The 26,007-nt window shown below is 35.1% G+C and overlaps 1 protein-coding gene across 2 annotated transcripts in view; it reads right to left on the bottom strand.

Annotated features, from left to right (window-relative positions):
* OLA1 (Obg like ATPase 1) overlaps positions 1-26,007 on the bottom strand; it is a 189,498-nt gene that overhangs the window by 46,740 nt on the left and 116,751 nt on the right. For both annotated transcript variants that reach the window (XM_025850090.2, XM_025850099.1), the window contains 2 exons: positions 4,038-4,118; positions 3,639-3,736 (listed from right to left, as the gene is read on the bottom strand). In XM_025850090.2, coding sequence (XP_025705875.1) covers positions 3,639-3,736; positions 4,038-4,118 — 179 coding nt within the window. The remainder of the gene's footprint in view (positions 1-3,638; positions 3,737-4,037; positions 4,119-26,007) is intronic.

Below are 26,007 nucleotides of genomic sequence, written 5' to 3'. Positions count from 1 at the left end.
TTCTGTGATTCTCCCCCTAACCAGGCACACAATGTATAGGATCACCAAACTATTTCTAGTTGCTGTATACAAATTATGTGGAAAACTAACAAAAACAGGAAAGTGGGGATGAGGGACTGAATCACAGAATAGTAAGAATTAATAAAACCTTTTTCTATTTAGAATTCAGTTAGTGAAGCTGACACACTGCCCTTGGTTACACAACTTAAAAGACAGAAAATATTTGTCTATCTATCTTGATTCAATTTCAATACCCAGATTAACTGACTCATATAAGTCAAAGGGTAATGTTTAGTGACCAAAAGCCCACCAAGGCATATGCAAATATACATGTTTATACACACACCCATGCACACAAGAAGTCTGAATGTCTTAAATGTTAGTTATATTTTCCAGTTGAATATTAACATGTAGCATATATAAGCAATAAATGGAATGATCCTTTACCAACAGTTTTAAGGTAGGGGCAAGAGAACACAAAAATGAAACATAATTGGAAGCTATGTAGGTATACAAAATATCTAAAATTAGTTTGCTCTACTGACTTCATAACTGGATGGCATATACTACTTGCAGAGCAACAAAAGGTACAAAGATTGAAATTTAAACCCCTAATTAAGCAATGGTTTGACAGTTCTAATGTCCTGTACCTGCCTGATACCGTAACTCAGTAGGCAATCTCAAATGAAAATTAATATGGCAGACAATACAATTTTAGTTATAAGTAACAACTGATCGTGTTTAAAAAAATCCTCAAATGTTCAAAAATCATTGGCACTCACCAAGACAACTTCTGCATTCAAAGACCAGCAATTTGTAATAATAAAAAAGGTTTCTGTGGATTCCCCTTACAACATCTTGATTACTGTCATCTGATCATAACACAACCGTAACTAACCCGTCTGCCATGTCAGCTTCTCTTCAAGGGGCTAGGTCTTAATCATAAGTCAACGAAATGACTAATTCACTTCGTTAAAACCAGTGAGTAGATTTCCGTTTTTTACATATTTCAAAAGGTCAATGTACCTACTCAATAACAAAATAGACTTATCTTTCAAAATGCTTCTTTTCTAGGATTGAAAAACAATGTTACCATTTAAATTTAAAGTAAACTCCAACTAGTAATTAAAATGTTCATTACGTCTGAAATGGTGACCCCCTAAAATATAGTTTCCTATGTTCTTCCTATTCCTATATTCTACTCTAACTAGTCATTAAAATGATCATTACATCTGAAATGGTGACCCACTAAACTATAGTTTCCTATAGTCTTCCTCTTATGGCCCAAATCACAAATCCCTCCCCCTCCTCTTTCCTGACCATTTAAAAAAGTTTTCTAGATCTAAAAGACCCATGAAAATATTTATTACTGCTTTCTGCACCAGTCTTAATTTGCAACACTAATAATTATATAATAACTTCAAAAAACAAAAACTTTTTCTTTTGCTAAAGGAGCAACTAATGCAAATGGAGCTTAGATTTTATAAATGCTAGAAAGAGATGCTAACACAAATTAAAAGGATTTAGTAGTTAAAATGTATCTTAACTATTTACATCTGTTTGCAGTGTTATAAATGATGAAAACCTAGTGTTCATATCCTTCATAATAAAAATTTATTCTGCACTTTAATACAAAGGCTATGTTGCATAAACAGAGGATTTAAAGCTGTAGCAGAGTGGCTGAATGAAAGGAAAATGGCAATCTTTCTGGCTCCAGTAGATGCCATTCCCTATCACACAATGTTTCCCACTCATAAATACATGACAAATACTTCCTCAATCATTTTTTACGAGCAGGGATGCACAGGGGGTAGTCAATGGCTAGCTTGAGGGAAAATAGGAACAGCAGGCGGCAGAAACTGTACAGAAAATGGCTATGTGGTAAATTCTCTTCTGGAACATCACTCAGTTACCCAGTCTTTGATCTTTCAGCTACAATTACACTAACTTGCACAAGATCTGATTCCCCCACCCCCCCACCAAACATACACACAACCCCAAACCAGATCATTAGTTATATACAAAATCTAAAATTTGGTTTTATAAATAGGATCATCCATACCTCTACATCTTTATAAATTAAAATTTGCTATTTAGACAAGAGTTTGCTTTCAATTGGCTATAACCATATCATCATCACAACTGGTCTCACAAAAAACATGGGGAGTCTGGCGACAGCTAAATCACAGACTGGCGTCTCCCAAGCAGTCTGTCTACCATTAGGGTCTGGGAAATGGTATTTACTATACAATTAGAGCCAGGGAGTTCTACCTGTAATCATCCAAATACAGGTGTGAGAAGCCCCTTTGGGCAAGGAAACTGACTCATCCCTTTTCATGTAAACTTTGATGTCTGTATTGTTTCGTGAAGCCTCAGGAAACCTTACCATTCATACTACAATAAGATTTATTAACTGAGATCAAGTAATAAATTTTAAAATTCCTTCCCAAAGGTAATAATTTTTAATACATTAATCATCAAATTTATAAGAATTTGAAACAAGACAGTACTGATTATTTTAAAGTTAATTATCTATTAGAGGACACTGACCAGTCAGAATTGAATTTTCATGTTAAGTTTATGCTTTCTAGAACACTGCCAATAAAGAGGACAAATTCAGTTTCCTATCAGGAACACAAAATGTCTTAAAGTAATATCAACAGGGCATTTTTAGTTGCAGTAATTTCACAGAATTTATTCTAATCATTTATTGGAGTTAACCATCTGACATTAATTATTGTTTTGGCTTCCAGTCTATGAATGTTTATTTTTCAGTTTAAAGCTTCTCACTCTTTGATATCATATGGAAATGAGAATTTTTAATGGAAAATTGAAACCATGTGCATCTAAGTACTTAATGAAGTACAGGGAAAAACCGACAATATATTTTAGGAGAACGCAGATATTTTGCTTTGGATAGTTTTGATTTGTTTGTATGACTTAATAGCATAAAATACTGAGGGTCCTGTGAGGCAAGTCAAAGTGAGTGCAATGCCAAATGTGTACATGCCCCACATGTTACATGAATATAGGAGTTTTTGAAGTTATTAGTGAACGAAATAAAACTTTGTACATTTGGGTTACATGTCAAAAATGGTAACACATGAATGCAGCTTTTACCTTTGTACACTTTGGAAGTGTTTGAAACAAATACCTGATTTTCCTTTCCTCATCCCACACACAGTTTTTTTAACTGAAAAAAAATTTTGAGGCATTTGATCTGGATTTTAAAACTTACGCTCAGCTATAATCTCAAGTGGGTATTTTAAGGCCACATATAATATCAACACAGTTAGAAACTCCTAGTTTAAAAGTTTTATTGCTCTAACTACATTTATTCTCATTTTGCAGAGGAAACAAACAATAACGTCTATTAAATTTAAATTTAATAAGTAAATACGCATGATTCAATATTGCCTAACTTAATTCTGTTTGTTTTTTCTTAAGTTCTCTCATTAGATCAATTAGGAGATTCATCTCAGAATGTACAAAACCAGACAAAGCTTTCTCATCCATTTTAAACTTTATAATAATAAGGAGAAAAATATTAAAATCTAACATAGTCGTAAGTTCATATGTATGTGTGTTTGTGGGTAGAGACAGGATATGTCTGAATATATCTAGGGGGAAACACTTACCATTTGTTTTTCTTTCTAATGTAGTCTTTTTCAGAAAGATTAACCAAGTAGACCATTGGTTTTGAAGTCAGAAATAAGTGTTTATTCAACACTTCAATCTAAAGTGGGAGATAGAGAAAGAATCCTTTTTAAAAGTTGAATAACTTGAAAATAAACTCTTTTCAAACAAGTAGCCATTTTCATTTTCATAATTCTTGTTTCTAAGAGATTAGCAGTTATGAAATATCAGGAGTAGGGGAAAAGAAAATAATAACAAGCCTGGGAATAAGCAATCATTGACAGAAATAAAGTTTAACCAGATATTACCAGTAATAATAGATGGAATAATGGAAAATCTAATTTGTTCTCTAAGAAGTCAAAGCCAAGGCAGGAATAGAAGGCATGATATTTATAACTTACCTCTTTGTCATTCCAATCATGATAGAAGCGAACAGGTTTCTTCTGATCTATAACCCAGGATTTGACTTTGCACATTATATCCTGCACAAGATTGAGAAAAAAGTAAATACAGGATGGACACTAAACATTTAGATACTAAATACTAAAATTAAGAGTTTTCAAATCCTCAAAGTAAAAATAGTCACTTTTATATGGAAGTCACACACATAATTATTTTTTAATACCTCATCAAAAATCCAAATACCAATGAAGCGTTGTTGTGGCATTAACATTTTAATATATAAAATGTGGAATACCAGCAAAATTAGTAACAGTCTTAAAAATTTCAAGACAATTCACATACACCAAAGACTGTAAGAGCTAATAGTATTTCAACATCACCTAGTGATGCCACTTACAAGATAAACATGCTATTAGGAGATGGAGGGAGGGGGGAATACTGGAAAGAGACTGAATTATAATTTTTTCCTTAAAAAGAAAAACAAAATAGATGAAATTGAACCTATTATTGATGATCTACCCTCCAAAATATTAAATCAACTGACCAAACCCTTTTAATTTGGAATTAATTTTTTGCCAACACCTTCTTCCTGCCCACTTCTCCTGTCCCTGCTCCAACACCGCCCCCCGCACCCAACCTGCCAAAGCCTCCATTACACAATGGCAAGAGCCCTGCACTGGTGACCTCCAACCAGCTGCATTCACTTTCAGAACATCTCTCTCTGCTGGAAATCTAAAGGCCTTTTAGTTAGCAAGCTAGTGTGCATTCAGAAGGAGTAACTGCAGGAAGAGCCCAATGTGCTTTGTTTCTCTAGCCTTTCTTCACAGAAAGATTAATCATCTGTGAAATGGAAACGGCAAACAGCAAGTGACACAAACTGAACCCTTCAAGTCTTTCCTCATCAGTTTTGTGGTTCTGAATCTAAAAGCTGCGTGTGGCAAGGTTCTTCTTACAGGCAGGTGTTAATAAAAGGCTCTTGGGTCTGAAAGGTCAAACTTAGCTCCTCCAGAAGAAGTGCGTTTGAGAGTCATCTGGTTTTTTGTTGTTGTTGTTAAAGATAATTTATGGATATGTTTTAAATATGCATTTCTCACAAATTTATTGTAATACACAGTTATTAGTAATAGATTTTTTAGGTTTTCATCGATGTATTTACCATAAATCAGTTATTTTTCTATAAATATCCCCTTGTATAAATTACCTCAATATTTAGTATACATTCCTTCCAAATCTTGCTGTTACCAACAGGAAAAATAAGGAAAAAGCCCTATGTCCTTAGATCCTGATTTGAAACTCTCCAGGAAAAAGACTTCCCACAGATTTTAACAAGGAAGGGGTAAGCTGAAAACTTTTAATGAAATCTAACATGTTCTGCTTAAGAATAATCACTTTTACTCTTCTATAACTGAATTTCACTCATAAATGTTTAAAAGTGGCTAATGTAACACCATTTCCTACAAGGAGAAGATCAAAGTGCTATATTACAAATGCATTATGATTAAAAAAGCCCTGTGCAGCCTTGCTATTAACTGTTCTTTAAACCCTAAAAGGCTTCCCATAGATCTCACTTGGCACTGCATATACAACCTTTGACAAGTAATGTAGACCATTTTTATTCATTGCCTAAAATTGTAGGCAATTATGTGCGTCACACTGGCCACCTGCAAATTCTGAATGCCTGCTCCAGTTGTCAGTGCAAAAAACTAATGTCGGAGGGGATTAATCTAGGGGGAGAGAGTCCTCTTTAATGGCTCCAGCAGGTGAAATGGCCCAGCTGGTTACTATGATGAGTGGCCAGAACAGCTTATGTAGAGACACGCAACAAGATTATACAAAAGAAGGAGAAAACAGTGGTACCATCTTCTCTTTGGTTCCATTAGTTTTTTCAATTAAAGAAAGAGAAGAAAACAGACAAAAGAAAGCCAAACGAAAAATAAGGAAGGAAATTAAATTTTAATCATATAAAAAGTATAATATACTTTTGTAACTATAAACATTTTTATAAAACCAAAGGGCCTCAATACATGATGATCACTAGTGAAGGAATTTCGGTATTTCTCTTTCATTTTAAATTAACTACACAATGACTCCAGACATTGAAATCTTATCACATAATCTTTTTGGCATTAGTTTTTTTCTCCTCACACCAACACATTATACTACAAATTAGAAACAGTCAATTTTAAAGAGAATTTACTCATAATTAAAGTTCTCAAACAGTACATTCATTAAAGCCACATTCAAACCTTTTAAGAAAATATTTATAGAGTATAACCAAATATTTGATGAGTTGAAAGTAAAAATGTTTTAAAATTTTAAATGTTTTATTTTTTACCCACTACTCTCTTCATTAGCCCCATAAAAGATTTAACAACCAAGAAAAGACACCTTAGATTATTAAAAGATGCCAGTTTACTTAAGACAAAAAAAGATCGCTCTCAGATAAGAATATCTTACATAAATAATCATTATATGGTATAATTGTGATGTGTTGTTTTTCTTACATAAGAATTTTAATTTTAGCAAAAAATTAAAAGATGTTTTATGTTCCTTATCTGAAAAACTTCTAAGCAGATGAAAGAAAACATTTGGACAAATTTGTATATAATACTTAATGGACTAAAATTTTTCTTATGCCTATATATAAATACATATATTAATACTTATGATGACAACAATAAAAGGTTCCAGTTAACCAAGAAAATAATCTAATACATACTTACCCTACTCCTAACAATACAATAAATGCAATCCAATAAAAACACAGAAACACTTTAATGCTTGAGGCATCAGAAGTTGCTTTAGGATTTCATAATTTCTTTAGCAACATCATTATGTAGAAATACAGATGTAGGAGGGTAACTTTTGTTTTGATCACTTTAACAAAGTCCTCACTTTCAAAATCCTAAAATATAATGAAGATTATGCAAAATTTCCTGGATATTTGAACTTTTTGGTTATTTTGCAGTGGTGTGAGTATACTGATTGGAGAGGTAATAGCTTAATGCTTAAGTGTGAAAATAAATCCTAGGTCTACCATTTACCAGGTCTGTGACCTATTACTTCATTGATAAACATAGATGATGACACTATCTACTCCTGGGGGTTGTTGTGAAGATCAAAAGAGATAATGCTTATAAGGTGTTTAGCACAGTGCTTGGCACAGAGTAAGTTCTCAATAAATGTGTGCTGTTGCCATTGTTATTATGATAGTTGAAAGATTAAATACCAGTCATCTGCAAAATGGCAACATAATCTCTTGGGTACTCCCTTAAAGCACATATAAATCTCCTCCAATCTCAATACTGTTCATTAGTCCTTTTCTTCAAATTTCTGAAGGTTTACCAACAATACTGGCTTTCTTAGTGAAATCTCAATTCAGGCATCTAGTCTTAACATTCTACAAGAACTAGTTTTTACTGAACAACTACCTTTTAACTAAAAAGAAAATCGAAACTCACCTTGAATTCTTGACTCATCTGCTTTGACTCTTCTTACTAATAGTCTCACATTTAACTTAAGAAATGCTCTATTTTCTTGATGTATTTTATTATTGTTGTTAACAGCAGTTGTTATGTATTTCGGCTCACAGAGAACGTGTGATTTGCCTAAATTCCCACAGCCAGTAAGTGGCAGAGCTAAGATTCAAATTCAGGTCTAAGTGACTCAGAAATCCATGTTCTGCCCAATCACCCTGGCCTATTTGTCTTCCTTATTGTTTTTTCCAATTGCTCTTTGTTTAGCCTAGTTATTCCCAAGGTTGTTATTCCAGGTCCTCATTCTTGGTTCAAGGTCATCAGGGAAATTTACCATTGGGATTAATAATACCTGATTGTCAATCCATGTATTACAAAAATAGTATTTTTCTTTGCACACAATAACATAACTGACTTTGCAAGACTACATAGTAGACTTCTCTATTTTGGTATTCTTCAGTTTCCATAGCAAGAAACAGATTAATAAATCCGTGACCCATAACTAGATTTCAGGGGTTCCTTAACACCCTGAAATTGTATATCGAGTTCTATGTCTATGTGCCTTTGAGGGATGATGGCACGTATCTTCCAAATGCTTTTAAGAGGAATTCATCATCCCAAAATCCAAGAATCTGGATTGTGAGTGACTTTGTAGCAATATTCAAATGCCCCAACAACAGCCAATTAAGGAAATGTTCTAGGTCCATGGACTCCCAGACCTGAGGTCCAGAGACACTAACTTAAAACTTGTTTCAGCCAGACCCTCACTCAAAATTCATCTGTACTGATCAACACCATGCTGATAAAAATTCTAGCCGCTATAACATATAACACAATTCTAGTTAAAATCATAACAGGGTTGTTAGGGAATGTTACAAATTGAATATATCATTATTCTAAAAAAAAATGAACAGCTTGAGAGTAAAAAATATTTAGAGAGAAAAATACATGACTTGCCTTGCTATGTATTAAACCATAAAGCTACAGTAATTAGAATAGTGTGATGCTAGCACAAGAAGAGAGATTTGGATTAGGAACAACCTAAAAACCCATTAACTGGAGATTTGCTAATGAATTATGGGACATTCATATAACAGAACGGTTTTTATCCATTAAGACAAGACATAGCTGTATGTACATTTGCATGGGAATATGTCCAATTTAATGCATTGCTAAGTGAAAAAAGCAGGTTCAGAACAACGAAATAAAGTTAAGAATATGAATTTTGCCATCAAAAAGATTTGGGTTTGAGTTCTGGTTCTGCCACTTTCTACCTGTATAACTTTGGGACAGTTACTTAACATCTCTAATTTTGTTTTTGTAAAATTGGGATAGCTCCAATTCAACACATGGTGATTATGAGGATTAAATGAGAAAATACGTGTAAAGTAACTGCCTCAGCTCCAGGCACATAGTAAATGCTCAATAGGTACTAAGTATTATTATTTATGGCAGAATGTATAATGTGGTTCCAATTGTGGTTTTAAAACTATATATAATACATACAAACAAATGCACTCAAAATAATGAAACTAGATAGATGCCATACCAAATTGTTAGCAATAGAAATTTCTAGAAGATTGGATACCAGAGAGGCTTTACCTTTCTCCCTTCCTTTTTAAAACTACAATGCTGTTTTATTTATTCTTAACCAAAAAACATCATCTTTACAACAGGAAAAAAATAAAGATGTTTACAGTGTGAGGGGGAAGGGAGGCTTCATCTATTCACTACTTACCATCTGTAATCCTAAAATTTGATGACTAAATAGATAAGACCTGGCAATTTATCAAGGTGACTCACTCTTATTCTGTAATAATTACAGCTTCCAAGTCTGATACTTCTCTCTAGCCAAATCCACTATCCCAATACCTGATGCTGACACCCAGATGAGCTGATCTGTCCTGGTTAGGTGGCTTTAACTAATACACAGTCAACAATGCACTCAGACCAAAATAATGGGGGTCAGGGCTTCAGCTCAAAATAGTCTGGCTAGGAGTCCAGTAATACAGCTTCTTCTTGCTCCAACCCAGAGTATCCCCTTTAAATATCTCAAGTTGAGGACAGATCAATCTATGTTTTCTCTCATGAAACAGACCTCCATTGTATATTCTAACTTGATATTTAGGATCTGCCTGAATCAGAATATTAAACATTTGTTGCTCTACTAAATGAAAGCTGTTTATGGAGACCAGAGTACTGATCCTTGACTACCATCTTTTTACATACTTCAGTGACTAAAACTCCCAGTAAAGAATCAACAAAAGACTCAACTAAGACAACTGGCAGCAATGCTCTGCATGGCTCTGTGTGTGTGTGTGTGTGTGTGCGTGCACGTGCACATGCACACATATGTGTGTAAGGAAGATATCATCCAAGAATCGAAATAATAGGTTAATTCTACCAATAATCGGGGTAGAATGTATGTTGGTAGTTGTGGGTTTTCGGTTATGTGATTCACTGAAGTAAACAGTGAGAACTTAACACAGCAAAGCTCTTGGCCTTTCGGCCATAACTAAGTGGCAACCAGAATGGACACCCAATTCATTCTCGAGGTATAGATTTCAAGAGGATTTGAACATTATTAAAAAGAAGGCAACAATCCTATAGGATCCCTGTAAATCAGTTTGAATGGATTTTACCATGTTCAAGGAAGTATGGTGGGGGTGAGGTGTGGAGTTCACAAATTTGATTTTTTTGTTAAAATGGCTACTGAATAAGGAATGTCAGAAAGGAAGAAGAAAATGATCACGCATGTGTGCGTGCACACATACCCTCTTAATGAATTATATGGCATACTTGGCAGAATGCAAAAAGACAGCATCTATGAAACAGGAGCATGAGGCCATAAAGAGAGAAGAGTAATGTCAGAAAAAAAATGGATGAAATGTTAAGAGAGTTGACAAACTAAGAAAAACTTATAAGGAAACCAAAATCTAAGTAGAAAGTAGGAAATAAAAGTAGGAAAATAAAAATCCAAATTGAAAATTCAACTGATACAAGCAGAAGATAATCAGTGGTTTGAATGTCAAACTTGAGAAACGGTTAAACTAAAGTATCTAATATACTCAGTGTAAACTACGTAAGTATATAGCTTGATGAAGTATCACAGAATGAACACATACCTATAACTACTCTGATCAATATACACAATACTATTAGCAATGCCAGTCACAATATTTCACTCTTCTCCAGAGATATTCACTATCCTGGCTTTTTTGAATCACAAATTAGCCTGTTATTGAAATTTACAGAAACAGAATCATACAATATGCATTATCTTGTGTCTAGCTTCTTTTGTTCAACATAGTGGAATTCATCCATGCTGTTAGAAATAGCAGCAGCACATATCTTCTTTGCCACGTAATATTTCCCTGTAGAAATATTTCACAGTGTATTTATCCATTCCACTATTGGACACTTAGGATTGTTTATACTTTAAAAGCTATTATGAATAAAGCTGCCATAAACATTCTTGTACATGTATTTTGGTAAATTTGCACATGCATCGCTCTATCATAGGTCATAGATTTACCCAAATTTAGTATATATTGCTAATCAGTTTTCTTTCCAACACTTGGTATTGTCAGTGTTCTTAATTTAGAGTGTGGTATCATTCTGTAGTCTGAATTTGCATTTCCCTAATGATTAATGGAGGATTTCCTCTTGCATGAAGTACATGTTCAAATCTTTTGCCCCCTTTTCTATTGGGCTGTCTTTTCCTTATATATTTGTAGCTCTCTGCATATTCTATAGACAAGTTCTTTGTTAGATGCTGCAAATATCTTCTTTCACTCTGTAGCTTTTCCCCCTCTTGTTTAACACAAGTCTTAATGTGAATATAGTACAATTTTAAAACCTTTCCCTTAGGGGAACCTGGGTGGCGCAGTCGGTTGAGTGTCCAAGTCCTGGTTTTGGCTCAGGGGGTGATCAAGCTCCACATCAGGTTCCACGCTCGGGGGGAGTCTGCCTGAGACTCTCTTTCTTCCTCTTCCTCTGCCCCTCCCCACCACATGCACACACGAGAGTGTTCTTCCTCTCTCTAAAATAAATAAATCCTTTAAAAAAATAAAATCTTTTCCTTTATGATTACTGCTTTTTGTATCTTGTTTAAAAAATATTTGTCTATTACAGGGTCATGAAAATATTTTATGCTATATAATAGATGTTTTATTCCATAAGAGTTTCATTTTCACTTTTTACTCTATGTAGACTTTACCTTTTTTGTATAGTGTGAGGTGGGCGAGGATTTATTTTCTCTCCCACAGGATATACAACTGACCCAACACCATTTCTTAAGAAAATCATTCATTTCTGTTACTCTGCAGTACCATCTTCACCACAAATCAAATTTGTATAACCATTCTGTTCCATGATCAATTTGTCTATCCTTGACTGTCTTAATCACTGCAGCTTTAGAATAATCTTGATATAAGGTTCATGTGTACCACATCCTCTAACTCTATTTTTCTTTGAGACCATCTTAACTATTTTTGGACCTTTGCATTTCCATGTAAGATGTGTGTCTTGTAAGCAGCACAGAGGCAGGCTTTTGAAATCCAATTTGACATTTTTTGTCTTACTTAATTTTTTAAAAATTTATTGGGGTAAAATTCACATAAATTCACATAAACATAAAATCAATTATTCTTAAGTAGTTTAGTACTAAAAACTTGGTATATTCACGATGTTATGGAACTCTCACCTCTATCTACTTCCAAAACATTTCTATCACACCAAAATAAAATCTCATATTCACTGAGCAGTTTCTTCCCATTCTCCCCTTCCCCTAGTCCCTGGTAACCGCCAATCTGCAGTTCTGTCTCTATGAAATTTACTTATTCCGGAGATTTCACACAAATGGAATCATACAATATATGACCTTCGTGTCTGAGTTCTTTCACTTAGCATAATGTCTTCAAGGTTGATCCACATCTAGCATCAGTAGTCATTTGCTTTGTTTTGTTTTTTTTCTTTTTAAAAATTCCAATATAGTTAACATACAGTTGTAGATTAGTTTCAGGTGTGCAATATAGTAATTCAACAATTCCATATATTACCCAGTGCTCATGACCGAGAGGTGCCCTCCCTAATCCCCATCACCTATTTCTCCCAACCCCCCACCCACCTCCCCTCTGATAACCATTAGTTTGTTCTCTATAGTTAAGAGTCTGTTTCTTGGCTTGTCTCTCTCTAGTACTCATTTACTTTTTATGGTTAAATAACATTCCACTATATGTATATACCACAATTTATTTATCCACTCATCCCTGATGGACATTTGGGCTGTTTTCCACATTCTGGCTATTGTGAGTAACACCACTGTAAATATGCATGTACATATATTTGTTTGAGTACCTGTTTTAAATTCTTTTGGAAATCTCAATCCAAGAATTTAACTGCTGGGTCATATGGTAATTCTACGTTTAACGAAATTTAACTATTTGAGGAGCCAAAAACTCTTTGTCTTTTAACTGGAGTATTACTACTCTACTCTTTTCCTCTATTATTGCCTTCTCCCACTGACTGTGCTATTATTGTCATACATTTTCACTGTATCTCTATACATTAAATCATAAAACATTTTATTTTTGTTTTTTTATTTTGAAATAATTTTAAGCTTAAGAAAAGCTACAAGAATAAGAGAAATGTCTGTACATCCAGATTCATTAATGTACCATTCTGCCACATTTGTTTTATCCTTTCTCTATCTCTACACATACAAGAAAATATAGGCATATTATTATATCCATATATCTACATATTGCCAGAATTCAGTGACAGACTAAATACGTGAAATGATGGGAAGAGACTGTCGAAGATGACCAGGTTTCTGGTTTGCATAATCTGATAGATAGCAGTACATTTCACTGAAATAAAAACCTGTGGAAGAGAATCAGATGTGAAGGAGGGGATCCTTGAGTTTGATTTTAGATGTGCCAACTCTGAGATATCTTTGAGAAATCCATAAGATGTCAAAGTCAGGAATGAAATATATTAGTCTGGAGCTCCAAGTACAAAGAAGGGCTAGAGATACAAATCTGGAAGTTATTTGTATTTAAACAGTAACTGTAGCAATGGAGATGGATGATACCACATAGAAAGAAAACTGAGAGGAGAGAGCCTTAGATTCAATTTTAAGTAATGCCAATATTTAATAACAAAGATATTAAGAGGATGAGCCTGCAAAAGGAACAGAAGTTGCTAGAGAAGGAGGGCTACTAAAAAATCACAATGACTGAAAATGTCCACTAGATTTAAAAATGCAAAAGTCACTGAAGACCCTGGTAAAACCTGTTTGAGTGTGATGGGCAGGTAAACCAGACAGATTAGACTGAATAGGTAGAAAAAAGGTAAGAGGTAGAAAAAAGAACTTTTCAAGAGGTTTTTAAGAAGGAGGGTAGTGAAAATATGGTAAATGAAGGATAAGGCATGTGGTGTATTAAGGAAGAAGTCCCCCCCACCACCAAGATTAAAAAGGCCATCTTTAAATAGTTAATGAAAACAATCTGGCTTGAGAGGGGCAAGTTGTATATACAAGAAAGAAGGGATTATTGATGATCAAAACAGAACTTTGTGAATACACTAAAACCACTGAATATTAAGGGTAAACTTTATGATATGTGAATTTATCTCAATGAAATAATTTAAAGGTACTGAAGGGGAAAAAAAAGAAAGGATGACTAATAGTATAGGTTTCTGAAAAGTCAGGACATGAGAGGACCCAGAGAACTGGAATAACTAGCCACAGGTAAGAGGAGTGAAAACCGAGTGCATTCCTGTCTGATAACTTTTACTTTGATCTCTGAAATAGGAGGCAAGGTCATCTGCTGAAGGTAGGGATGGATGAAACAGGAAATGGGCATAAATAAGAGGTCTGAGAACAGGGAAGCAGTTGCAGCAGAGGGCAGAAGGGCAAATAAGAAACTGATACGGGTGAGGGCCCACTTGAGGCCAGTAACAATGAGTTATGGGGATACCAACATGTCCTATTTTAAATTTCTCCATCTGTGTTTTCTTGACTAGGCAAGGAGAAAGTGGACAGGTGGGAAGAGCCAGGAAAGTATGCCTATAGCATATGTACCATAGCATCAGTTAGTTTAGGAGTTCGTTCCCTTCAGGGTATATATAAAATTCATGATGGCCTCAATGAGTCTAATCCTCCTGACCTTTGCCCCAAACACAATACATTCTTTTGTTTTTGTTTCCTGTTACCCTGCAAGTCTCAAAACAGTTTCACATTTCCTAACTGCTGTCCTCAAATAAATAACAGTGAGCACTGAGGGCCTATAACGTGCCAAGTCTTACCATTTTACGCAATATACCAAACACACTATTCAACATGGCTTTACTCTCATTTCAGTTCTCTCCTCAAGGAATGTGGCTCAGTCCAAACATTCTCCTGGCTGGAATTGGTGGGTACTTGACCTATGAAGTGGTCTTAGGTAGAAAAAACTCTGCTAAAATGGGAATAAACTGAGACAATCAGATGCTTGCTCTCAGGAATCAGGATAAGGAAATACTGAGATAAGACAATTGGAGACTTAAGCTGCAAAGATACACTGAACGAACATAAGACAGAGTAAATTATATGATGTGATAAATAGGTTAATTAGAAGGAGAAATTATGAAGAAGCAGAAATCAGGAATAAGAACAATATATAAAACAGCAGATGAACTCTAGTGGTAGCAGAAAAAAAAGGAGAATTCTAGTGAAGCAGAAATGAAGACCATCTGAGTTACATAATTGGCAGGGCACCACACAGAGAAGGTGCAGGCTTCTGAATTCCTGGGTGCTGCCCTGGGCTGATTTACAACTGTACTCCAAAAGGCCTGGCTATACTACACTTCCTGATCTTAATAAACATTTTTGGATTTCCATTTCCCTTATTGCCTTGTATTTTAAAAATAAAAACCCATTTCTTGAAATAGCCTAGGTTGAATCTTGGGTCCTTATGACTAAACATTAAAAAAATACAATAAAACTTCTGAGACTAAATCACTCAGAAGATTTTCATCTTTAGCAGATCTTACCTGTATGTTCACATATTACCAAATAAGTAAAAAAATTTTCCCTAAAACCTTAAAAGAAAAATAATGATTTGCTTAAAATAATGACTATAAACTGAGAAAGTAAAATACCTTACGAAGTGTTAAGATGATCATTAAATCGGTCAATTACATTTATACCCTCATTCTTGTCATCCCAGTTCAACAAAAAGGAGACACTTTGCCTCAGTCCTTCCCACTGCTGTCTAAGAGCATCATTGTCAAAAATACCTCATTTATGCTTAGAATACTTACTATGATAGTCATTTCTCTTAAACCCATAAAGTAGTCCTACCTAGCATAGTTTGACTCTCACATTGGTATTGCCACATTAAATTAAGCAACTTGTCATTCTAATTTTGAAAATCTTATAACCTCTTTTCTAGTTTTGGGGTATGTGTATTATGTAGATTCAAATAATGAACTACAATAATTTCTAATCACATTCCTGGTTCATGCATTTCTAAATGGGTTGCTATATTTAATATTTTTTTAACTTTGGGGTTCATTTCCATAAATTTATTTTATAAAAGCAATAAAATTAAAAGAAAAATTATTTAAGGAGGAAGCACTCATAACTATCTCTCTAATCCACTATTATCAGTTAGTATTTCCTTCTGGACTATTTTCAATGGAGATCTCTTCAAAAATGTTATAACCACAATGTACTTGTACAATAATGCTCATAATAGTATTATTCACAATAGCCAAAATGTAGAAACAATCCAAATGCCCACAGAATGTGGTACATAAATATAATATTATTCAACCTTAAAAAGGAATGAAATTCCAATCCATGCCACAAAACGGATGAACCTTGAAAACACTACGCTAAATGAAATAAGCCAAACACAGAAGGACAAAAATTATGATTCCACTTATATAAGGTACGTAGAATAGGCAAATTCATAGAGAAAGAAGAAGAGAGGTTGCCAAGGGCTGGGAGGGGGAGGAGGAGTTTCAGTTTGGGATGATGAAAAAATTCTGAAAATGGACAGTGGTAATAGTTGTATAACATTGTGAATGCCACTTAAAATGGTTAAAGTAAATTTTATGTTATATACAGTTCATCATAATCAAAACATTTTTTAAAGTGTAGGAAACTTCTGCTGTAGGCTGTGTCTGAAAAGATGACTAAGAAACAAGAATGGAGGGGCAGCAAAAGAGGAGAGTGCTAGTAAATGAGCTCATGCAAAACCAAAATGTTTACTAGTTCACTGTCAGGCAAGTTGAGAAAGTGTTAAGTCAGGCAAGGCTGAATCACAAAGAAATCTGTGAGCCACGAACTTTATGTTGGCAGTATCTTCACAGGAAGATGGTGAGATATTTTAATCAAGGGAACAACATAGTTAGATCTGTACTTTGTTATTTGTGGAAAACAACGGCAAGAAGGGCAAAGAAGTCAGTTAGGCTGCAAAAATAACTGAAGCATAATGAAGCCTCAACTGAAAAAGTCATGAAAATAAGGAGGAAGAGATATAGGGAATATTCAGGAGATAAAATCAATAGGATGGGATATAATGGGAGAAAGAGGAGTCAGATATTGGTTTTCAGTTCAAACAATTCGGTTCCATTAACTGAGGTAGAGACTATGAAAACAGAGACAATGGGGAGAAAGAGGAATGAATGTAGTTCAGCTTCACCACGTACTTGTAATATCTTTTTCTTTCAGAAAACAATCTTTTAAGTCATATAAGAATAGTTCTCAAGGGATACATAAACTCTAAAGAGGAAAAAAGTGTAAATGAGAAGACAGAAATGAGAGCATTATGTTTTACAGTATACCCTTTTGAATCTTTTGATTTTAGTGAAAAATATACCCATTACATATGTAAATATCTTTAAGATAATGAGAAGATATCTGCTAATAGCTACATCTTTTGGAGGACATTAATTATTTAACTCAGAGATACTGACAGGAAAAAAAAGACTCAATTACAATTTCTGGTTGCCTTCTTTGGTTGTCTAATTAATTAACTGTTAGTTCTATGAATATATTTTAAGTGTGATAATTTCCAAATAATTGATCAATAGAAAATAAATCATTCCTTAAAGACTTCTACTTATGTTTTCCAAATTTTGTCTTTCCAAATGAAATGTATACACACTTAAAATAGATTTAAAAATCAACCTTGGTGGCACCTGGGTGGCTCAGTAGGTCCAACTTATGATCTTGGCTCAGGTCATGATCTCAGGGTCATGAGGTCGAGCCCCGCATCAGGGCAGTCTGCTTGAGGTTACCTTTGCCCCTCCACCTGCTCGCATGTGTGAATGTATGCACACACCCGTGCACAAACTCTCTCTCTCAAATTAAGAAATAAATAAAATCTTAAAAAAAAAAAAAAAAAAGCAAACAACCCTGGTCTTAATGCCCTAGTGTTAATGTTTTATCATAAACCATCCTCCAGAAAGATATGTTGAAGTCCTAACCCCTGGTACTCAGAGTGTGACCTTAATTGAGAATTAGTTAAGATGAAGCCATACTGGAGTAGAGTGGGCCCTCAGCCCAATTATGACTGGTGTCTTTATAAGAGGGTAATTTGGACAGAAACACAGAGAGAGGATGACTACGTGAAGATGGAGGCAGAGACTGGAGCTATACAGCCACAGACCAAGGAATGTCTACGGCTACCAGAAGCTGAAAAGCCAAGAAAGGATTCTCCTCAGGAGGGTTCAAAGGAAGCATGGCCCTGCCAACACCTTCATGTCAGACTTCTAGTCTCTAGACTTCGAAAGAACACATTTCTATTGTTTTAATCCAGTTTGTAGGATTTGTTATGGCAGCCCTAGGAAACTCACTCACTTGGCTAGTTAATACCAAGAGGAAATGTTTATCACACACCCGCCTTCTTGAGTGCCTCGGTTTTACCACAGACAGCAAGACCCACTATAAAAGATGACTTTATGTCAGAATATATCCACCTTACACTTAGGAGAGATTCTGTTTTAGCATTAAAAAGTTCTAAGTTTTTCCTGCTTATTTACATAAAAATACAAATGACATTCAAATCTAGAAAATGGAAACTTCCTAAGAAGAGGGGCTCGAAATGTTGCATTTTTGAAAGATTATCTAGAAAACAGACACATTGGAATGAATATTAAGGAATATTCAGGTAACTAGTAAACAAAATGATCTACCTAATTTTTTTTATAACTTTCAAGTAGTTATCTCTTTTACAGCCTAGGATCTATGTCCAAAGTCCCGCCAATCATTTTATACCTTTGGACCATTTGTTAGAGAAAGTAAGGAAACATTTTTTAAGAACTCCCCTATAAGAAATGGTTAATATAATCACATAGGTACTGTCTTGGGAAAACTAGAGATAAATCAGAAGCAAGGAAAAATATAAAGCATCACCAAATTAAACCTGTGATCCCCCAAAATAACCAAAAATAAACACAATGATTAGGACAAAAAATTTAAAGCACATTGGGTGAAGGAAGTACAGCAGACACTGTCGGCAGTCCCGATCCCCTTTGCCCTCACAGGTCCAGTTCTTGCTAATGGCTTCTTGCTGTAAGGGTCTGTAACTCTCCTAAGTGCCACGCTTAGACCACACAGACATCAGGTACCAGGGAGTTAACAATCCTAGGAGCAGCCCAAAACCAGTGACTGAGGGAAATTAGTTGGTAATCACCCCAGCCTCCTCACCATTCCAACAGAAAAACTGTAAGACATTTTCTACACTGTTTTTCAGAGGTCCCTAACAGGACTGAGCCCGAGCTGTTCAGGTTTCTACCTGCTTGTTTACATATTAAACAATATGTAACAAAATTAAACTCAGTTTCTTTCTCTTCCCGGTCTTAATTCCTCATTCCCTGAAGTGCCTCCTAAAATAGCTCCCAAAGAAACCACGTACACTCCAATCCTTGCCTCAGTGTCCACTTCTGAGGAAACCCAATCTAAGACTTTAACCTAAGTTTAGATGAAAAGGCAAAGGGTCTCATATTTGACTCAAAATGGCTTTGCAACTCCAAATGGAACAGTCTTAAGAAAACTCATAAGAAGCTTTTTCTTAACCTTTGCTTATAAATTACATTGTCCACATAATTTTTCAGGTAAGGGAAGATGGAAATTATCCTAAAGCCTATAACTTCTCATATGTCAGTCTCTTCCAGCTTCACATCTCCCATCATATTCCTTTTCCAGGTTCAGACAGAAACTTCAAAACTCTTTCTCTAGTACAAAGCTAAAATTATAGTTTGATGAATACAGATCAGAAACAGCTAAGGACAATGCATATGCATTTAACTCTTTGGGAGGCCACCTAAAAGAAGTAATTTCCTTAGACCTTTTTTCTAAATTAAAAAAAAATTTAATAATACACTGTTATGAAAAAAAGTCAAGTAACAGAGAGGTGTAGTTTGTAAATACTCAAAGTATTCACCGTAATCACCCACTTCCCTTTCCAAATACTTAATTCTTAAAATGTTTTAAACTTTCCAGATGTTTACTATTAGCATGATTGAGGGTGTTTCCATACTTGTTTTACTACAAATATGGGTGTGACTTGCTTTTTTTTTAAGGCAAAAGTAAAATGTAAAAATAAACCCACTACTTACAAAATTAATCTACCTTCAAACATCATTCCCTGGTTAAGTTGGTTTCTATCCTCACCCATTGTCATACTGTTATATCATGATATCAGGGAAATTGCTGGTAAAATTTTAGGAGAAGACCTCCATTTTCTTTTTTTTTTTAATTTCTTTTTGAATTTTTATTTATTTATTTTTTAGAGGGCGGGGAGGGTCAGAGGGAGAAGGAGAGAGAGAATCTTAAGCAGGTTCCACCTCACAATCCTGAGATCATGACCTGAGCTGAAATCAAGAGTTGGATCCTTAACTGACTGAGCCACCTAGGTGCCCCAAGACCCCCATTTTCTCTTCTTTTGCATTTTTAAAATATTTTATTTTATTTAAGTTCAATTAACATATAGTGTATTACTAGTTTCAAAGGTAGAGTTCAGTGATTCATCAGTTGTATATAACACCAGTGCTCATTAGATCACATGCCCTCCTTAATGCCTATCACCCAATTACCCCATCCTCTGACCCCCCTCCCCTCTAGCAACCCCTCAGTTTGTTTCCTATGGTTAAGAGTCTCTTATGGTTTGTCTCCCTCTCTGATTTCATGTTGTTTTGTTTTTCCCTCCCTTCCTCTATGCTCTTCTGTTTTATTAAATTCCACATATGAGTAAAATCATATAATTGTCTTTCTCTGATTGACTTATTTTGCTTAGCATAATACCCTCTAGTTCCACCCACATCGTTGCAAATGGCAAGATTTCGTTCTTTTTGATGGCTGAGTAATATTCCATTGTACATATATACCACATCTTCTTTATCCATTTATCTGTCAGTGGACATCTGGGCTCTTTCCATAGTTTGGTTATTGTGGACACTGCTGCTATAAACATTGGGGTGCAAGTGCCCCTTTGGATCACTACATTTGTATCTTTGCCAAGACCCCCCTTTTCAATAATAATAAACTAAGTGATTCAGAGTTAACTTCTCTAATGACAACTGTAAAACAGGTCTAAATGGAGGAAATACCTTATGATACCAAGGACCTAATAAGATAATGAGGCAGCACCACACCAAGAAGAGGGTTGGAGGTGGGGATGCCTAAGCCACTCTACCCTTGGGGGAAGAAGGGCTGCCCGCTGTATAGCAGTGAACCTCAAACTTTAGCATGCATAAGAACCACTAGGAGAGCTTGTCAAAACATATCCTCAGAGATTCTGATTTAGAAGATCTGTAGCTTCCATTTCTAACAAGCTCCCAGGTGATGGTAATATTGCTAGTCTGAGGACCACACTTTAATTGTCCCTGATCTAGACTAGACACAGGGACAGCCTGGGATGAGGAAAGTATAGGAATGATTTGGTGAACACACATAAGGCCAGACTCTGTATATCAACCCCTCATTCTGTCTTCCCCTTCTCACCTTCACCACTCAAAAGTGTTGACCATCCCACTGTTGCTTTTGGCCACTATTACCTGGGGTCATCTGCCAATCCTCAGGAAAGAGCTAAGATGCCACAGCTCTTTGATATATGACAGAGGAGGCACTTCAATAGGAGTAGGGAAAGACAGTCTTTTTAAAATATGGTGCTGTAATAACACATTTGCCATATGGGGTAAAAAAATCAAATCAATACCTGCCTTATACTACTTACAAAAAATAAATTCCAGGTAGGTTAATGACCTAAACGTGAATAGTAAAATAATATGGCTTTTAGAACATAAAAGATCATCTTGATGACCTTAAGCTGGGAAAGATTTCTTAAACAAGACACAAAAAGCACTATACTTAAAAATTAAGACTTAATTAAATTAAATCTTCATCAAAAGATACCATAAAAAGAGCAAAAACAAAAGCCACAGAAAGGGAGAAGATACTTGCAATCCATTTAAAACAAATGATTAGTATCCAGAATATATATGTAACTTTAACAAAGTAATGAGAACAAGACACTGATCCAACAGAAAATGGGCAAAATTAGAACTGGCACTTTGCAAAACAGGAAATCCAAGAGTCAACAAACACTTAAAAAAAGGTCTCCAATCTTAAATAGAGAACTGCAAATTAGAACCATGACCATACTATCACACAGGTATCGAATTGCAAAAATGAAAAAAAAAAATCTGGCAACACCAAGTGTTGACAACAGGATAAACTGTCATACACTAAGAAAACAGCGTTATCTAGGAAAGTTGAAGGAATATATACACTCCTAGATACATGCCTTAAACTACCCTTATGTGCACTGTAAAAGAATGTTCACAGCTACATTGCTCATAATTATCAAAAACTTGGGGGGCAAAATTCAAATGCCCAGTGACAGTAAAAAAGATTTTTTAATTATGATATATTCTTCCAGTAAAATACTTTAGTGTAAGGAAAACAAATGAATTAAAGGTAAATGCAACATGAATGAGTACACAATATCAAATAATGTTGAGTGAAAAATGCTCATATAAATACATACAACATGACACTATATAAAGTTTTAAATCAGGAAAAAAGAATTCATACTGTTTTAGGTGGCAAATACACTGGTATAAAAAAGCAAGGACATTATTGTTATAAAAATTCAGAACTGTGGTTAGCTGGGGGAAGATGAAGAGTGTTAAGTAAAGTGGTAAGTAATGGGGATATTTTTGGGTGCTAATAATGTTCTATTTCTTGACATGCAAGTAGGTTTTGCTAGCCTTTATTTTACAACTATTTTTTAAATACATATGAGGTCAATACAATTTTTTTGGAATTTTACCAAAAAAAAAAAAAAAAAAAAGACAGGGGGTTCCTGGCTGGTTTTCAGTAGGGCATCGACTCTTGATCTCAAGGCCATGAGTTCAAGCCCCATGTTGGGCCTACAGCTTACTTAAAAAACAAAAAAACAACAACAAAAAAAACTTATTGGTCCTGTAGTCAGACTGATCTGGTTGAAAAACTTGGTCTACAATTTACTAAACATGGAATCTTTTTTTGTTTTTGTTTTTGTTTTTTAATTTAATTTTATTATGTTATGTTAGTCACCATACAATACATCATTAGTTTTTGATGTAGTGATCCACGATTCATTGTTTTTGTATAACACCCAGTGCTCCATGCAGTATGTGCCCTCCTTAATAACCATCACCGGGCTAACCCCCTAATACCCCCCACCCCTCTCCCCTCTAAAATCCTCAGTTTGTTTCTCAGATTCCATAGTCTTTCATGGTTCGTCTCTCCCTCTGATCCCCCCCCTTCATTTTTCCCTTCCTTCTCCTAATGTCATCCACTAAGCATGAAATCTTAAGCAATTAATAAAACCTCTTGAAATTTAAGCTTCCTCAGTTTTAACATGGAGATAATATATATACTTGCATGTTGTGAGGTTTAAATAAGATAATATAAAAAGTGTCCAACAGTGCCTGGCTCAATAAATAAGAAAAATAAGATGTCCCTGCACCAAATGATTCAGTACTGTAAAAGATCTTAATTCTCTCCAAAATGATTTACTGATTCAACCCAAATCCTAATTTTGCTAACAACTAAAAAAAAAAAAAAAAAAAAAAGGTTCTAAAAGCCATGTGTTTTACTATATTTACCAGTATTGGGTTTGCTACAAGAATCTATAGCATACACTCTCAGTGAGGGTGATATTACTTACAGAGGGGCAAAAGATTGATTCTTATGGGTGAAAAATACTTCGTTATTAAAATGGCTTGTGGCCCTCCAAAGCTCAACCCTATCCAACAAATCCTTACTCATTAGTATTTAATTTCTCTCATTAGTGAGAAATTAAATTAATTAATTTAAATTAAATTTTAATTAATTTTTTTCCTTAGGGATGTGATAATGAAAAAAAAGGTTAAGGAACACTGATCTATAATTTATTCTGAAGCAGCGGAATCTAACATGAGGGAAGTAAACAATGGAATGATCACAGTTTTGGCAAACAAGAAAATTAGCTTGTAATGCTTTCCATCTATCCAGAAAAGCTGAATGGGGAAAGGGAAAAATGAATGGGGAAAAGGTGTATAGATTTTTCTGTAAACACAAGTCCAAGCGATGCTTTCAAATCATGTACAGAAATTTTAGGAATGTTTAGAAACAAGAAGAAAATACTGTTACAAGGAATTAAAAAAGCACTCAACATTCTAGTTTTGAGAGGAAAAGCTAGGAAATGGTAGCCCAAGAATTTAAGAAGAATCTAATGCCCCTTTCTCCCATTTCAGTAAAAAGCAACATTGATGAAAGACATGTATATGACCTCACTGATATGAGGAATTCTTAATCTCAGGAAACAAACTGAGGGTTGCTGGAGTGGTGGGGGTGGGAGGGATGGGGTGGCTGGGTGATGGACATTGGAGAGGGTATGTGCTATGGTGAGTGCTGTGAATTGTGCAAGACTGTTGAATCACAGACCTGTACCTCTGAAACAAATAATACATTGTATGTTAAAGGAAAAAGAAGAACATAGCATGAGGGGAAGAATGAAGGTGGGGGAGTCAGAGGGGGAAACGAACCATGAGAGACTATGGACTCTGAGAAACAAACTGAGAGTTCTAGAGGGGAGGGGGTGGGGGGATGGGTTAGCCTGGTGATGGGTATTAAAGAGGGCATGTATTGAATGGAGCACTGGGTGTTATATGCAAACAATGAATCATGGAACACTACATCAAAAACTAATGATGCATTGTATGGTGATTAAGATAACATAACAAAATAAATTTTTTTTAAAAAAGCAACATTGCTAACTTTATTTTTAAGATAGTAATGCTTCTGAAAGACATAAGGATGTCAGTAAGTTTCAATAAACTGAGGGATGACTGCTTAAGAATTTATTCTAATCAGTAACCATGCTGTTTGGGGCAGATAAATTGCTTTCAATCCCAACATCTTTCTCACAACCTTTTTCCTTTTTAAAAAGGAATATTTTTCATACCCATACTTTTAATCCCCTTCTCTGTCCTAAATCTTAAACAATTCCCTCAGAAAAATCTCTCTCCTTTCTCTATTCTACATGATTAGGAAATAACTGAAATAGCCATGATGTTAAAAGAAGTAAGATGATTGGGCTTGTTCCAGACTACCAAGGAAATCAGTGGCCCAACACAGGCCTCCCTGTTTAAGATCAGGCACTGTCAACCATAATTTGCTGATAGTGTGCTCAAGTTTTAGAGGCTGATTCTGCAATTGATTTCTTCCTTAAGAGTGTAGAACTCCTGGGGCACCTGGGTGGCTCAGTCGTTAAGCGTCTGCCTTCGGCTCAGGTCATGATCCCAGGCTCCGGGATCGAGCCCCACATTGGGCTCCCTGCTTGTTGGGAAGCCTGCTTCTCCCTCTCCTACTCCCCCTGCTTGTGTTCCCTCTCTCTCTGTGTCTCTCTCTGTCAAATAAATAAAATCTTAAAAAAAAAAAAAAAGTGTGTAACTCCTGGGGCGCCTGGAGTGGCTCAGTCAGTTAGGCGTCTGACTCATGGTTTCAGCTCTGGTCATGATCTCGGGATCATGATCTTGGGGCTGTGAGATCAAGCCCCTCGGTGGGCTTGGCGCTGAGCTCAGAGTCTGCTTGAGATTCTCTCCTTCTCCCTCTGCCTCTCCCCTGGCTCTCTCTCAAATAAGTAAATAAAATCTTTAACCAAAAAAAAAAAAAAAAAAGAGTGGAGCACTCCCTAATCAACCGAGTTTTCCAAACTTACTACAAATAAATAAAAACAGAAAAAGATAAACAGTTTCCAGAAGAAAATTAAAAATAAACACATCTATTAAAAATACATGAAAAATTAAAAAGATAGAAAATCTTTCCCATGACAAAAAAAACCATAAAAAGCAAGTACAGTTTAGGGAAGATATTAGTAAATGTGAAAATATGTAATTTTTTTAAAGATTTTAAATAATCTCTACACCCAACATGGGGCTCAAACCCACAACCCCAAGATTAAGAGTCATA

Source organism: Callorhinus ursinus, unplaced genomic scaffold (genome assembly GCF_003265705.2).
Source record: "Callorhinus ursinus isolate GAN/ISIS: 27379988/994484 unplaced genomic scaffold, GSC_fseal_2.0 scaffold2, whole genome shotgun sequence".
Classification (NCBI taxonomy): domain Eukaryota; kingdom Metazoa; phylum Chordata; class Mammalia; order Carnivora; family Otariidae; genus Callorhinus; species Callorhinus ursinus.
Note: the sequence above shows the minus strand (reverse complement) of the source record. Positions and strands in the feature narration are given on the sequence as shown.